We start from the raw sequence: 17,258 nt of genomic DNA, 5'->3' as shown, positions 1-17,258 counted from the left end.
AAGAGAGAGAGAGAGAGAGAGAGAGAGAGAGAAAAAAAATGGCTAAGAAAAATTTAAAGACTATTCAACAACCATTTCCATCATGGAATGCAAGTTAAAACTACTTGAAGATTTCATCATCACCCTCATTTTAAAAAGGACAAAGTTGGAATAAATGATGTGATTAAGAGGGACAATTATTTACTGTTGGTGGGAGGCAAACTGGTTCAGTAAGAATGCTATGGAGCTGTAAAGAGAAATAGAATTTCCAGGTGAGTGGATGGATCAGGGAGTGATCATGAGTAAGATAACCCAGGCTCAGACAAACACCAGCTCTCCCAGGCAGATCTTTAAAGATGTGTGTTTTCACTGGAGTGCCTGTAGAAGTCAGGAAACCAGAAAGGAACAGGGGTGGAGAGAGATTTTAAAATAAGAGAGATAGTAGAACACAGGAGGATACGTAGGCGGGGGAGGAATGATGGGGTGGGAGGGGATGTGTGGAATGGAGACTGGGAGGCCAGAGTAGAGCAGAAGATATTGGAAAGGATAGTTGTTAACACTCTAGACCTTTTAAAACATCATATGGAAAACCTATTTTAGAAATGTGTGTGTGTGTATTTAGAGAGTAGCTCAATATTACAATAATTTAGCACTGTTGCTAGAATATATAGTAGTTTAGTCGCTATGGAAATCAGTGTAAAAGTTTCTCAAAAAGTAGAAATAGAGCTATCATATGATCCACCTCTATACCACTCCTGGGTATATACCCAAAGAATTATACATACTACTCTAGAAATTACAGAGCTGGAGAACACACACACACACACATGAGAGAGTTTAAATAAAGTTGCCCATTATGGGGGTATAATACCTAAGCACAATAGATTATTATAGATTATCAATTAAAACCCCAGAGTCTTGTATGGGCTACTTTCCTTGAAATTGTTGGTCAGTTGGGGTCCTAGAGACCCCAAAACAATGCAGCCTATTATCATTGCTCCTAGTTATTCACTACAAGTTGGTACTAAGAACGTATTGCTGAAGACAGCACATACATGAGTCATAGGACGTGGAAGAATGATGCTGACACTGATCTGAAAATGTCATCACCATTGGCTCGCTCTCATAGTGTTGGAAGGAGCAGTGCACTCCACTGAGGAAAAGCAGAAAAGTAGTCAACGATCTTACTCAACTCTAAGTCCCCAAAGCTACGGTAATGATCAGCCTGGCAAGATGTATACCCTTTGGTGCAATCGTGGCATAAATGCTGTAAAATAACTGACCACTTTATGATTAGATTTAAGATCTGCTCCACACCACTGAACCCATGCATGACAGCATTAACTGAGCCAAGAGCCCAAGACTGACTAAGTTATAGGCTCTGGGGCAGGACAACTACTAATTTCCTACAAAATGGACATGTCAATCTACAAATATTTATCTTTATTTACCCTAACTTTAGTATAGGCTTCTACTTTCATTGAAGCGGCATCTCTTCCCCAGTGGTGATTAATACAGATTCACAACTGGTCAAAGTGCAGAGAATTAGAGATGGTGGTGTGTTCAACCATAAATGAGATGCCCGCATCACACCACATCCTGCTGAGACTCGAGAATCACCACAGACAAGGGACTAGAAAGAGTTTAAGAGCCAAAGGTTATAGAGAGCCACTGCCAAGTTTTATGATCATGGCAGAGCTGGTGCACACACAAGCTCACCTGCCCAAGATCAAGCTGGTCAAAATCCCACCATGGATGAGGGAGGAACCCACAAAGTTCTACTCATAGCAAGGGAACTATTGGCAATTGATGCATAGAGTGGCCAGCGGGGAGTGTCACAGCCTTTGGCAGCTTGCCCTTTACCCAGTGGCTGGCACTACACTTACTGGCAACACTAAGTGAACTTGGTGTGTTTTTAAAAAAAATAAATAGAAGAATACATGAAGTTGGAGAGGAAAAACCGTGATGTTAGGGATATGGGAGAAGTTGGAGAGAAAGGAATGTGGGACCAAATTTGATCAAAACACACTATATGTATGAAATCCTCAAACAAGCAAAAAAAAAAAGCAGTTTTAAAAGGGAAAAATATTAAATGTAACTGAATGTTCAAGGTATCAGATATGTTAATGTCCTAATTGCTCTAATCTGCTTATTATATACCCTATACCCATCATACTGTATCTTGTACTATACAATTATATTATGTATCAACTAAAATTAATGGTTTAAAAACAATAAGAGAAATTTTGTCTCTTGTGTGAAGGACCAGGAGTCAAAAATTAAGGTGCTGGTCTGCATCTCTGCATCTGAAACCTCCAGGGAGAGAGAGAGTACACCCTTAACTCTTCCAGCTCCAACTACCCCAGATGTTTCCAAAAACATCATTCATTACTCCAGCCAGCCTCTGCTTCATTGGGTCGTGACCCTATTCTCTGTGTCTGTCTCTTCTTTTCATAAAGATACTGGTCACATTGGAGTTGCTGGAAGTATGTCTGTCAAGACTATTTCCAAATAGGAACACTTTCTGAGGTTCCAAATATATATGAACTTTTGGGGAGCCTTCAGTCCCACATGTACTGCTGTGTTCTGACTTAACAGCATAATTCTGAAGCGCGAATCCTAATGCCCTGGCTTAAAGTTCAGGTGACTTCCCAGCACACTGCCCTGTATATTTGCCCACTGTACAACTTGGGACTTCACTTCTACCTTCTAGGGGGAAGTCCCCTTCATTTAAATAACAAAAACTGGAACACACAACACTGAGTGATCCGCAGGAACTACAACTTGGTGTCACAGAAAGTCGCTCCCTGGGGCAAGTGTCAAGTGAGAGCCAGGGACATCGGGTGCTGCAGCCCCTGACCAGGGTGGTAGGAAAGACCTGGGCTAGAGCCAACAGCAGGCGCCACCAGACAGCATTCCAGACAAGCGTGAGGGCACCAAGGCTGCGGGGCAGGAGACTTCGGGCTGCTTCAAAGATGTGTGGGGGAACGGAGATTTAATTTAGGAAGAAAAAAAATTTAATAGGAACCCAAATGATAAAAATTTGGGTTTAAAGACTACTCTGGCAGAGGAGGGCTAGACGAGTGTGGAGCCTGGAAAAACCAAGTGTTGAAACGTCTTGACAAAATACGCCCATGTGCATGTGTACAGATGTGCACAGGCGTCATGCTTGCATCTTCTCTGTCACAGCGCTTTAACAGCTCGCCTCAGAAAATATACCAGTCGTGAGGATCTGCCCGTCTCTTCAGCCCGCCGCGCCCCCCTTCCTGGCAGCTCCCGCGCCAGTCCTCTGTGCACGCACGTTCGTTTTCCTCCTGACACCCACCTGCGTGCCAGCCAAGAGCTGGGCCAGAAGGAAAGGCAAAAAAGAAATGAAGGTGCGGGAAGCAGCAGCCACCGGAGAAGGTAGCCCGGATCAACTCACCTTTGCATCGTTCACAGCAGGCACCTCTCTGCTTGATGGCCAGCGCACAGTCCCGTGACAGCACAGGGCACTTCTCCCTCTTACAAGTCACCTCTTTGTTCTAGACAAAAAGAGACAAGGGACATTCGGGATCAACTTCACTCGGAATCCAAAGCAGCAGCTGCAGTTTCCTCTTCCTATCTTGCCTTCAACTTGGCAAGAAAACTCTGAGATAGCTGATGGAATTTTTCTTTCCCTGGAGTAGAACCATCCCCCAGGAATATGGGACTTTAGGAAAGTATCGGACTTTCAGAGATGAGGGGAGTGGGTACGCTCTGTCTTCAGATGCCAGCCTTGCCCAGATAACCCCATGCTGAGGAAGGGACTTGCTCCAGTTCCATCCTAAGGTCTCCTTTCAGTACACACTCCAGAAATGATAATATTTGTGTAAATCATATTTTGCCCATTGGCTACCTGGGCCAAGATTGCATCGTGAGAACAAAAATATTTTCTCACGGCTGTCCAGCAAGCCTTAATAGAGGAGTGCATTAAAATGCACCGATCTAAAGTTCCAACTCAAATAACGACAAAGTTGAGCATTGAATCAGTTCAGTAAGAGAAAAAATAATATTCCATATGCCAAGCACAGACACAGCCTTCAGTGTTTTATAGCTGTAGGACAGCTGCATTACATTAGCACTTATGCTAATGAAAGTGTGCTAAGCATTTGCATCTTTGGTTTATCCCGAAAGGTTAGCTGTTAAAATGTCTTAGATGAGATCTGAACATGATGGCATGCCTAGCTCTACAGAGAGCAGGGAGGTGTTCTCCTGATCACATAACCTGACCAAAGTAACAACAGCTCACGATAGGCCCTGTGAGGTGGCTTCCAGCGAGATTTAAATCCCATGAGATCAATTTTAGAGATGAGGAAAACAAACCACAACTCAGAGAGGGTAGCTGGCCTTCCTTTTGGTCTGAAATGGCTCCCGTGGCCCCAGGGAGAATCTTTTACAAGTCCCAAATGTGCACCAGCCATGGCCTAGGTCTGAGCTAAGGCTGTGGCTACTTATGGCCTTCACTTCCCGGCAAGTGGCAAGTTAGGTATCCATAACACCAGCTCTGCTCAGCTTGGGACAAGCCTAAAGCTCTCCTCAGAAGAGAATAGGACAATGCACAGAAGTGACCTTAAGAAGAGTCTAGTGTTCTCAGTGTCCTTGAAGAGTACAGCTTAAGGGTGGAAGGAAGGTCTCATCACCCCTGGTCTAGGACCTCGGAGATGAGGCTATGGGTGTATGAGGAATGAAGGAGGGGTGGGAGGGTGCACACGTGTGCACATTAGAGTATGAGTGCCCAACCTATGCTCACCTACCCTGGGCAGTTGTAAGAGAAAATGCACCCCTTTTGTGCTGCCCCCAAATTTCTTTTATGCTCTACAGTTTACAAGACACTCACAGCATCTAATTCTGAAATCAGCCTGGATTATCATCTTCTTTCAGGTGACTGGGCCTTCCAAGGAGTCACAGAACCCTACCCCGTGCCAATCACCATGGCAGTCCTATGGTGGGTGAGAGAGGGCAGAGAGGGCAGGGTCTGCCTTTCAACAGTTCTCCTCTACAGAAGCCTTGCTACTTCCCTGCCCTGTTGTTGCTTTGCTAGGTCACCTGAGGCCTGCCATGGCCTGAGTTAATATCCCCGAGATCGTCTCAAGTCTGATGGATGTACGGAGAAAGAACAATCGCCACAGACACCTGGACCTCATCCTGCAGGGCCGCTGTTGCTGTTGTTCTGCTTTGTCGTTGTTTTGTCTTATTTGCATTTATCGGTTGACAGCGAGGGATAAGAGGGTGTGGTTGACATGGGCAATGAATTGTCCATTCTCTCCCTCCCTCCCTGTTTCCATCCCTCTCTCCCTTTCTCTTTCCCTCCCTCATTTCTCCCCCCCCCTCCCGATTTTCCCATTGTCTGCCCTGGGTTGTTATACCCACAGAGCTAACCTCACTCATTCATTCAGATCCTGTGGTACAGAAGTCTTCTTTCTTATCTGCTCATTAGAGCAACCCTACCACTGCTGAGGAGTTCTTAAGGAAAGCTGCCTGTGCCTCCCACCCGCTGCAGCGCTGATCTGAATGATGTAAAAAGGCTAAGTCAGCAAAGCACAGCTGTAAGAGTGTCCTTGTCCCCAGTGAAGATGAGGCAGATGACGGAGCTGTCTAGGGCCTATGGAGACAGCAGACCAGGTGACCTGGCTCCAAGCCCTCCAATTCTCCAGGTCTTCTCGTCCCAACGATGATGGTCAGTGATAACATTTTTAAAATTTTAGGTATTATTGGCCATATTCCCACTGAAGGCAGCAAGAGCACCTAACGGGTGCACGTGTATGCGTATGTACGTGTGCACTGCTTAAAATTACTAGCTGTGACTCCACTTGCAACGTGTGGATTCTACAACTCCTATTTTAGCATAGACTCCCTCACCCCGGGAAGACTGGGACTGATAGGAACATCGCAAGCAGAGATTCAGTCTCGTGTGCATTTAAAAGTACAGCAAACTTAGAGAAGGGTCCCCCTAAGACAGTGTCCTCTCTAAAAGGAGGAGTCCTCAGAGTTCAAACTTTCAGGACAGTCAGAGTGGTCGGGAGAAGCAATGTGAGAGCTGGTGAGTGGGAAGGTGCACGTGTTCTTTAGAACTGCTGGCTGAATTAGAAAGCCAGAACAGAGTCAAAACCCACAACAGGATCCCAAGATTCACAATAAAGAGCATTGTAGCTGTTGTCCACCATGTATGGCACTCCAGGCAAATGGTTTGTATAGTCATGTCTGAAGTTTTAAATATGTGTGGACAGACAGACAGACAGACAGGCATGTATACCTAAGCTTTAGGTATATTTTTAGGGGATACAATTTCCTTTCTGTTTACCCTTAGGATTCTTTATATCCTATTGGGGTCATGTTGGAGCTGCCAGATCCCATCATTTTTGGAGTCTGTTTGGAATCTGGTTGGTGTGGATGTGAGGATGGACTTAGAATCCCAGGCCCTTGAGGAAAAAAATAATAGAGCTGCAAGATCACCGTGGGGACCCTGCTTCCTCATCCCCTTAATTGAGCCTAACAGCTACATGGGAAATTCAGACACAGGTAATTAACACCACTTGCCTGGCTTCCTGGGCTTGGACAAGTCACAAAACCCCATATCCTGGAGACAGTGGCTCTGGCAAGGAATGTTATACACAAAGCCCCGTGTTCAGGAGTCTGTCATCCTCACAGCACAGATCACAGCTGAGGCTAAGTGTGCGACTCATTCGGTTCGGGTTTTAACTCAGCAAACACTTTCTGATCGTGATTCACACATAGTGCTCACTTCCTCTGATGATATTTAGACTCTGAGCTAAGGAAGATCACACAGAACTTCATCTCAGCCTGATTCTACAGATAAAGAAGAAAGGCTGGGACATGTTGATCCCCAAGGATCAACAAACACAAATGAGAGAGGTCTGGAACACTAATTGATCTCTGCCATGCAAATGCTACACTTCAGTTCTTGGGTACATTGTGGGCATTCAGGATACAGAGTGAGAGAAAACAATACCCCGATTGGGTCCTCCTAGTATATTCCCACATGTGAGATGAGCCCCGTTTCCAGCAGAATCACGCCAAGGACCAGCCTCAGAGTCATGGGACTGTTACAGACACCGTCTGCTTTGAGGAGACAAGAAATATGACTATGATCAGATATCAACAGGGCCCGGCCTATCACACCTCTGAAAGGCAGACTGATACCCTTAGTTTTCTACAAATTCTAGGCGGGTTTGCAGAATCATGCATTCTAAGCGAACAGAAACAATGGCCAAAAGGCCATCTTCACACAAGGAGAAGGAGAAAACATAATAACCTAGTCAACGTGTTTGAGATCACTTCATGGTTCTCTGCTTTCTCAGCCACCATGTCTCTGTGCTTACCATCTCTAGGATCAGCCAGCTGGGGAGGTAAGTCTGAACCAGTGTCTCCTTCCAGAAAGATGGACCACAGACACCTTAATATCAACAAATGCTCCCCCCCCCAAGAAAAAATCATAGCCTTGAAATGCACCCTCAACAACTTGTTAACATGCAAAAAGTAAAGGGGGTGGTATAGAGAGTTTTTTTTTTTAAAAAAATTACATGTCTGGCAAGAAAACTCCATAAGGACGCCAGCCAAACCACAACTCCAGCAGAAGCCAAGTACAGACAGGATGACAGCAGCCAGCTTGCTGAGTCTGACACTTGCCGCCAGATGGCAGCACAGAGCTCCCCGGCCTTAGGAGTTGCAGCCTTGATCCTGCCTCCTGCCTAGAGAACTGTCTCCTGTCTGGAGAGAGTGGGATCATGAGTACTGAAGACAGCTAAGCAGCAACGTGAAATGATTCTAGTTGCTTCCACACGTGGAAAGGAGAAATTCCGTGGAGATGCTCTTGAATATTTCCACAAGTGTCCTGAAGATATTTTTTTCCAAAACACTTTTCAAGAACCAATCCTATTATACTGTAGAAACTATTATGCCATGTTTTATCTATGTTAAAAAATAATAACAATAAACTGAAGATAGGAACTCAGCAGACAATATAGTGACAGAGGTGGAGGCAAGACTACTGCTGGCAGACAGTATGATTAAACAACAAAACAGCATCACAAATGTCCTACAATATGGCTGATATGCCATGCCAGAGATACCACACTGCGCAAGTCTCTCCTAGAAGAACCCTCAGTTTCCTTCTGTTCTGGTCCCTGTGAAAGCAAGATCTTCCCCAAAGACATACCACTGGCCCTGCACAAAGATGCTAATTCAAACAGCCAGATCCTTTTTCAGAAGACTAGGAAGACTGTGGAGTTGTGGTCCCCGACCCGCCACTACCACCAAATGATGTCAATAGAGCACATGGGTCAAGGAGTACAGTTGGGGAGGATAAACAGGCCAGAGTGGCTCTATCCTAAGTTAGGACTCCCTCCTACACGTATGCTCATGTCCCTCTGCCATTTCATCATAATAATCTAACTTGGGGAAGGGACCTATAGAAAAGCCTTCAAATATCCCCATCCAGATGCAAACATCCAGGGAGCAGACATGTATCCATCCCCAATGCCACCCCCCATCCAGATGCAAACATCCAGGGGTAAGACACACATCCATCCCCAATGCCACCCCCATCCAGATGCAAACATCCAGGGGGAAGACACACATCCATCCCCAATGCCACCCCCATCCAGATGCAAACATCCAGGGGGAAGACATGCATCCATCCCCAGTGCCCCCAGACCCTCTATTTTCAGCTGTTAGAGAAAAGCACTTGTCCAGAATCCTGGCAACTGTGAGAGATGAAGCCGTTCTCTCATGGCTCACTCCACTCCATTCTGGGGAACAGGGATAAATTCGAGCTTCAAGCATCTTATCTGCAAAAAGGATATTGGAAAGAATTCCCTGCAGATTAGAAGCCGTGGAAATGGGTGAGGATCATAGGACACTCTGACCCTGCAGCTGATTCCTAAAGGCCTTATCTAAAGCACACGTGGTGGTGTTTCACATATGCAGTCTCAAAACTGCTCAGACAGGAATTCATTCTTAGGAATATGGATGGTTTTTGCCAGGTTTTCTGAGGAAGGGAGACCACGAAAAACCGATCCAACATCAACGAGTATATTCTCATTAGAATTTCTAGTCTCCCCATGCATGAAGTTAAATGGCTCAACTTCTCCTTGAAGTACCCCATTCTAACCCAACTCAAGCCCCCAAAGAGCCAAAGGGGATGTTATGGTACTTTTAAACATAAGTCCCAGTTTCTCAGAGGCGATATTATACTACTTCTCATAAACAGAAGAATAATACTTGGTGTTTACATAGCACATTTCTCCTGAAGAACTCTGCAGACATTATTTCATTAATCCTCATAGGTTCCTTAAGTTTTTCAGAGGAAGAAACAGTCCATAGTGAACTAAAGTGTCTCAGGCCCCTCAAAGAACTGGCAAGCAGTTTAGCTGGGAACTCAGTGTGATTCCCAGACCTGGATTATGGTCCAGGCATGAAGGTTAGTTGCTAAGACACAGCATTAAAATTTATAAGTATGTCGTATTAGAATTAGGTTAGCTCCAACACAACCTTGAGATTTTAGAAATAGATTAACGTGTAGTTGAGCTACTCTGGGAATTTTCCAGGAAAACTAACTACCTGGGCCATAGGAGTAATATCTTTAGCCTGTGCTAGTGTAAGACAACCATGGAAGGGCTTGCCCAGGACTTGGAAAGAGAGGAGACCTCACAGTACATGTCAGGTCTTAGACGTTCTTGAATGCAGAGATATAAGCAAATGTTGAAGAAAGAAAGGTTTATGTGGGGCCTAAAGACACAAAGGAAGTTGGCAGTTTGAACTATCGGAAGTAATGATTACTCTGTGATCAGGAGATCTTTTGAAATGAGAAAATCATAATAATTTCCAAGGGTGTGCTGAGATAGCCCACTAGTTGTCAATGGCAATACTAAATTTGTTTCATAGTTTATTTTTTTAATTACATCCCCCCCCCCCGCTTGTTCTTCATTCTTAATAACACAACTGACTTCTCCATAATTCTTATAAAGAAAGAGCCAGATGAAAAAAGTAAAAGGTAGTCTACCTGCCACAAAGCCTAAGGGCACACAAATACAGGACATTGGGTCATGCGGCAGTTCAATGGAATTTGTTGACAGGAAAAGAGACTAGCAAAACCATTCCTAGTGTGAGAAAGGTAGGAGTGAAAGGTCCTCAGGAGAGCGATGTGGTTCCCAAAAGTTCCCTGTTCCTGAGCTGAGCTGACCTCAGTCAGAAAATAGGGAGGGGAAGGGTTGTGGCTCCTGCAGTTTGAGCCTCCAGCTTGTTTCAGGAAGTAGCATTTCCAAGTTTTTCTCCACCCTTAACCTTCACCACTTTTGCAAATTCCTTCAGTGGTCAAGGTCTCCAAGTGTCCCGGCCTGTCTCTAGTCAAATAGTGAGCGGCATGGGGTGTCCAGAAGATGCTGACCTCATCACAGGAACGCACATTTCTAAAAGCCTGGACTGAACACCTGTAGTGCTGTTTGGACCTTCACTCACACAATGAGCCCTGGGAAGGCGTTGGTGCTCCCTCTGCTTTTTGAGGAAGAAAACTCAGGAACAGAGAATTCCACCAAGTTTGCACAGCTAATCTGGGCAGAACCGACACACTCGGGACTCTCGTCCCCAGATAATCAGGGCAGAGACTCACACCGGGCTCTCTGCTAGGGAACTGTGACTTAACCACTACAGTTCATAGCTTTGTCTAAAGGCTCAAAGGAGCCATCTTTCTCAGCAGCTAAGAATTTAAATATTTGCCTTCATCTAGCATTCCCAACTTTCAGACCATTATAAACCTTGGTGTTTTATGGTTTCATTTTGAACACACAAGTTATAAAAAAAAATACTGCATTTTAGGAAAGACAGATTATATCTCTGACTTAAAAACGAGCCCCAGCTTCTAAGTAACCAGGCGAGATCATTTGCAAGATGGATCAGAAGCCGGACTCAACTCTCTCAAGTCCTTCCATTTCTTCCTCAGTGTGTATGTACGGGCGTATCTTCCCATGAACCTTGCAGCATCCCAGAGCCATAATTCTGGAGACTTTGTGTTAAAATGTCTTGTAAGAACATCGTGCAGTCCATTGTACTACATCTGGGAGTGTTGTTCTTTCTTCCCTGTCTAGGCTCAGTGAGTTTACCCCAGAGACCTGGGCCCTGGCAAACACGGCCTCCTCCGGCCCAGCTCGCAGTACAAACTCGAGACAAAGCTGCCCTTGAAACCCGACCATTTAAAAGACTTTATGAAGCCCACTGGGGCCAACGATTATTTTGCAACAAGTCATATCCCATGAAGAAATTCACTTCTCTGCAACACAAAACAGAAGGAGATTAAAGAAAAAGGCAGGGGGGTTAAAGAAAGGAGTAAGGACCCTGCTGTTCTGTCTGGCCAGAATCATGTCTTTTACTACCCGCATCCTTTACAAAGACGGTGTGCTGATGATATATGGCCCTCATACATCATGGAGTGACAGTGTTCTCCCAATACTGTACCTTGAAAATATGACACGTGCCAGCAGAAGCAACAGGGGATTAATATGGAGGCTCCTTTTACATTCGAGTTCCCTAACATTTCAATTTTTTTAACAGGCTTTAGTTTGTTGGAGGAGTTATTGGAGGTCCTAGTCTGGTTTAAGGGTTCAGGTCTGGCACTTAGTTTTCCCTATTCAAGGGACTCTGAGAACAAAGGAACCTGGGCTGTTACAATGTCCCGGCTGCTCGAGTACAGCTGTGATTTAAAACAGGGCAGTGTCAAACAGCTCCTCATTCTGTTTAATCATATTTTGAAATAGAACCAAAACATTAGAGATGGCAGAACACAAAAGAAATAACCACCAAATAAAAATAGTAGCCCAAAGAAAGTAACAGCCTGTTTTTTATTATACCGTACATCGTATAAGCAAAGGTCTCCCGGCAGCCCCACATTCACGGAACCGAAACAGACTGGCTAGAGAACAGCCAGAGACTGTGACCATGGGCCTTGTCACAGAAACTGTTCTGCCACCACACTCAAAGCAGACAGTAAAACCGAAAGGTTCACCGTGCCCTCTTCTACCAGTGGAACCAGGCATGTGAAGAAAGGAAAACACTGGCATCCTTCATTTATTTTGGCCAAATGTTCAAATCTCCCCATCCCAGAGGGACTCTGGCAATTGAGTTATAGAAGAAAGTTTGCAATGCACAGAAAACTTCCAAAAGATTCCTAACATGAGAAGAATTGCAAACTAGGGGTGAGAGGAGTGGGCCCTGCAAAGGAAAGTGGCTTCACGCACAAGTGGCCCTAGAGCCACTACTAACACCTTTGATTATTTTACACTGCTGGGCACCCTTCAGCACATGGCGAATAATGAATTGGCTTCTTCCTCTACCCCAAAAGAAAACAGGAGAGAAATGGGCTATGAAATCCTAGGCATAGCCCTATGCCTTCCTCAGAATCTCTCACTGTGTTGGGTGATTCGACTCCAGCTATCAGTGAGATCTAGAATTCAGTGCATTGGCTTGCCTTCCTAAACTTTGGGAGAAATGAGCACTCTGCTGTAAGGGGGGGAGGGGATATGGAGTGAGTGTGGAATGAGGGTAAGGATTTGGGGGGGACAGAAAGATTGCAAGAGCCAGAGGATCAGGGAGTTTGCTGTGAGAGTGTATCTCCTAGCAATGTCGGAAGCTACATTCATAACGACTCACCAAGATGGCTGCTTAATCATGAGTTGAACAAGGAGAATAACAATAAACATGCTAAAGTGGATAGAGGAGAGCCCATGAAGCCTCTACCTGATGCAAAGAACTATAAGCAACTGAAGAATGTTGAGAGCAGAAGAAATAGTCTTCCCCAGGGAGGAGGTTATACAACACCAAAGGATCAGCCCTGGAAGCATACAGACAAGTAACAGGGTACACACTGGGCAGGTTGTACTTATGTAATATACATAACATATGTAATATATGTACATTTAGTGAAAAAGGAGGCCATGAACTTAGAAGAGGCTGAGAGGGTATATGGAAAAAATTGAAAGAAAGAAAGAAAGAAAGAAAGAAAGAAAGAAAGAAAGAAAGAAAGAAAGAAAGAAAGAAAGAGAGAGAGAGAGAAAGAGAGAGGGGGGGGGGGAAGGAGGGAGGGAGGGAGGAAAAGAAAGGAAGGAAAGGAAGGAAGGAAGGGAGGGAGGGAAGGAGGGAGGGAGGAAGGAAGAACATAATTATAGTATAACTTCAAAATAATTAAGTAATAAAAAAATCAATTCCATAGGAAAGCTGACAGTGTGACAGTGAGGAAGACAGTGGCTCCTGCATTGTAAGGGTCCCTTTATTGACTTATAAAATATAAGAAGCTAGGTTCTCTGGTGTAAAAAGACAATGAATTCAATTGAACAATAAAAGTTGCTCTTAAAGAGGAAAATATGTGTTAAAAACATGAAAACCAAATTTCTCAGATACTATTAGCAAAGCCATCCCTGGCGCACCCATTTGCTTCCCAGATCTACAGTTCATAGTGAAACTCAGTCCTCAAGCCCTCCCATCCCTGTGGGTCAGTAACCAGCAGTAGAGCAAAAGGAAAACAAATCCTTCTGAGGATTGCCCAGGGAAGCCTGGGTGTTGTAGGAGTTACAAAAATACCTGATCTTGACAAGCAAACAGCGCTGACATCCAGGGGAAGTGGCAGGGCGGAGGAGCTGCTGCAGCCCATCTGTCATTTTGACAAAGTAACTTTCTGGTCACCAGTGAGACCCTTTTAAAGACATCTGCACAATTGACCCCGACCACCAGCAATCACTGAGCCTTTCAAAGGTCCCTGCGGGACAGAAGCCTCAGTTGGCCGTGGCCTGGACTCTCAAGGCCTGCCTCTATGTCATGCTTAGGGCATTGTGGTGTTTCAGATGCTAAAAAGATCCCTGGCCCCATGCTGCCCAGGTTGGCACTAGCTCAGACAGTACATGGTCACCTGAATAACACTAGGCAGAAAAGCAAGGGGCTTGGGTGGCTAAGAGTCCAGGAAACCCCTGCCTCAGACAGCCTCCCCATATGCTGGCCATTCTTAGCTGGACCTGCTTGGACTCATCTACTGGGGCCATTACCCGAGTGTTCTCTTCTCTAAAGTTTTCCCAAGGGCACGTGCAGATGTCAGGAAGAACTGGATAAACCACAGACATACTTCATGGGCTTACAATGTAACTTTAATCTACTAGTTTCCATCTCCAAACCCTTTAACCATCAATGAGAGCCAAATTAACACATAATCTATTTCGGAGATTAAAGGTGTTATGAAGAAATGAAAATGGCTGTAAAGCACTCTTTAATGTGATTTTATGACTAAGGGGATTCTTATGTACCTTATTTAAAAAAAAAAATCGACCCTGGTTACTATTTCCAACCATTCCTGTTAAAGCAGTGTCTCAGCGCTGACATATCTAAAGACAAAGTGTCAACAGAAAAACAAACAGGCTTTTAAAATATGATGTTTGGGCTATAAGCATATTTTCCTGTGGAGTAAACACTCCTACTTCATAATTCAGTCTATCTGACTAAAGAAAAAAAAAACATGAATCTGTTTAACAAATATTTTTGAGGCCCTGCTGTGAGCCAGGCATTTTGCCAGGTTTGGCTGGGAACAGAAAATATGAATCAGATCCATCTTCTGCCCTAGAAGAGCTTACAGTCCTAGAGAGACAGGGGTGGAACATGAACACTGCAAACCTATCTCCCGTGTCGCACAAATGTGGTCAGCAGCTCTGCTCACACATCATGGAGGGACCCGACCGGCAACCTGAGTCTATCACAAGCCTCTCAAGTCACCCCAGGCATCCTGGCTCTTTAACCACTTGGGGAGTCATTGAGTGAGCTTTGAAAATGCTCTGCTATACAATTATCCCACTGATGTAGATGTGACCTACACATGTCAGCCCTTTGGGACTTCACAACCCACAAAAGAATCTTCCTCCAGGCCAGTACTAAAGCCCATCAGAACAAAGATACAACGTGGCTCAGATTTACCTGTGGTATAATAATTTGCTTTACAGATACATAGGGAAGGAGAGCTCACTCTAGGCCATTGTTTTCTTGTTGATATTCCCACACTTAACATAATTTAATAGTTCATCTATAACATGTTTTAAGTAAAATAGAAAATAAAAACAAAGTAGGTTTTAATTAACGTTTCAAAATCAATAATTATCAGGCTATCAAGTCTGATATGAGCATGGACTATTGAAATAGGTTTGCATAGGATGTTCCTTTGTTTATAATGGAATTTTGCCTTGATAAATACTCTAAATGGAAAATGCATTTACTACATCAATGATATTTTTACATATAGTACAATGGAGAGTGTTAGCTGTTTCTGCTCTGTTATCTTGAAGCTGACTGGAAGCTGTAGATTGTTGCCATTGTCCTGAAGAACAATCTATCATATGTCATTAGCACAGGAAAACATCCAAATTCAAGATATGCATTATGATTTCTACTGAATATATACTGCTTTTATAAAGCCAAAAATTATAAATGAAAAACTTTTAAGTGAACCATCTTAAGCTGGAATCATCTGGAATAATGTTGTTGTTGTTGTTGATGTTGTAATATAACGTATTGTGACTACAGGATCATTTGTTAGAAATAACATCTCACCTTTCAGTGCATTTCTACCACTCGCCAGCATCATGCATGATCACAGATTATGTAATCTGTGTTTACAGTAAACAGGCAAACTTCTAGTCTATTTAGGAAAGAGAATTAATTAGATTAAATTATTGAATCATAAACATTAAATATAAATGGCACAAACCTATTCATCAAATAGATATGGACAAACTGAGCTTATCACAGTCCTAGGCACTGGGGGAATGTCACAAACAGGAGAGACGATGTGTTCTCATAGGGCTGATATACTAGTGGGGAAGGCTCAAGGGAGCAAGTATTTGCATGATATAGCAGGTAGTGCAGAGGGCTATGAAAAAAAAAATCAGGACACAAAGAAAGAATGATACTGGGTGTCATTATGTGTAAAATTGATTTTAAAATGACCCTCTAATATAGGAATATTTGTTAAGAAAACAGCAAAAAATTAGATTGGATAAATATTCATAACACACGTGTTCCAGACACAAAAGAATACAGATGCAAACATGCCCTGGAGAGGGTATCATGCAGACCTCAAGGGGAGCCAAGAAAGGAAAGCGGCTGGACTAGTAAGGAAGGATTATTGGATGGGAGCAGGGGCAGGGGGAGTGAACTAAAAGGTGGCATCCTCAGCCAGATTGCATAAGACTATAGACTAATATACAAGATGCCACCGATGGATTTTGCTTATATATACATATACATACACATTACATATGTGTGTGTGCATGATATTGCTCATAAATATATATGTTTCTAAATTTTTTAATTTTTTTAAATGTGTGTGAGTAATTTGCCTGTATGTGCCACATGCATGCCTGATACCTGTTGAGGTCATAAGATGGTGTCAGATGCCCTGGGACTAGAGTTACAGATGGTTCTAAGCCATCATGTAGGTGCTGGGAGCCAAGGCAAATCCTCTGCAAAAACAACGAATGCTTTTCACTACTGAGCCATCTCTCAGGCCACATTTTGCTGAAGTTACATATCTATTTGTACATGTGCCTGCACACACATGCAGGAATACAGCTGTTTTCTAAAGACACGTAGAGGTCAGAGGACAACATTTTAGAGTCAGTTCTCTCTTCCCACCACATGGTTTCCAGGGATCAGACTCAGGTTGTCAATTTTGACAGCAGTCCCTTTACTCGCTGAGGCATCTTGCCAGACCCCAATTATATTTTTCAGACTTGATTTTGGCCACAGGATACAATAGAAAGGAATAAAGGAATAAGGACCAAGTGGCTATTGGGCTGAATAAGCAAACACAGCAATGGACATTAATGCCTGCGTGACCTAAGCTGCTGGGAGGGGTGGAAACATGACCTGCAGATCCATCATTTTACGTGAGATGTTTCTAACCCTGCATATGGAGATGCTAAGTGGATATCTGAGTACACAATTGACAATTTGGGGAGGGAGGGGACTGAGAACATAAATGTGTGGACTACCAGCGTTTTCCATCATGGGTTGGTATGAAGTAGCATAGGGAATGGAGAAAACATCTTGGTTGACTCTTGCAGCCATTAAATATGTTAGTTTTAAGAAGACAAAGATCGGGGCTGGAGAGATGGCTCAGCGGTTAAGAGCACTGACTGCTCTTCTGAAGGTCCTGAGTTCAAATCCCAGCAACCACATGATGGCTCACAACCATCCATAAGGAGATCTGACGCCCT

At 43.9% G+C, this 17,258-nt stretch overlaps 1 protein-coding gene across 3 annotated transcripts in view; it reads right to left on the bottom strand.

Annotated features, from left to right (window-relative positions):
* Bmper (BMP binding endothelial regulator) overlaps positions 1 to 17,258 on the bottom strand; it is a 254,962-nt gene that overhangs the window by 220,140 nt on the left and 17,564 nt on the right. For all 3 annotated transcript variants that reach the window (XM_021172558.1, XM_029481078.1, XM_029481077.1), the window contains exon 3: positions 3,404 to 3,503. In XM_021172558.1, coding sequence (XP_021028217.1) covers positions 3,404 to 3,503 — 100 coding nt within the window. The remainder of the gene's footprint in view (positions 1 to 3,403; positions 3,504 to 17,258) is intronic.

The sequence above is a fragment of the Mus caroli genome, chromosome 9, assembly GCF_900094665.2.
Source record: "Mus caroli chromosome 9, CAROLI_EIJ_v1.1, whole genome shotgun sequence".
In the NCBI taxonomy this organism is placed as follows: domain Eukaryota; kingdom Metazoa; phylum Chordata; class Mammalia; order Rodentia; family Muridae; genus Mus; species Mus caroli.
This window is presented reverse-complemented; position numbering and strand designations above follow the sequence as displayed.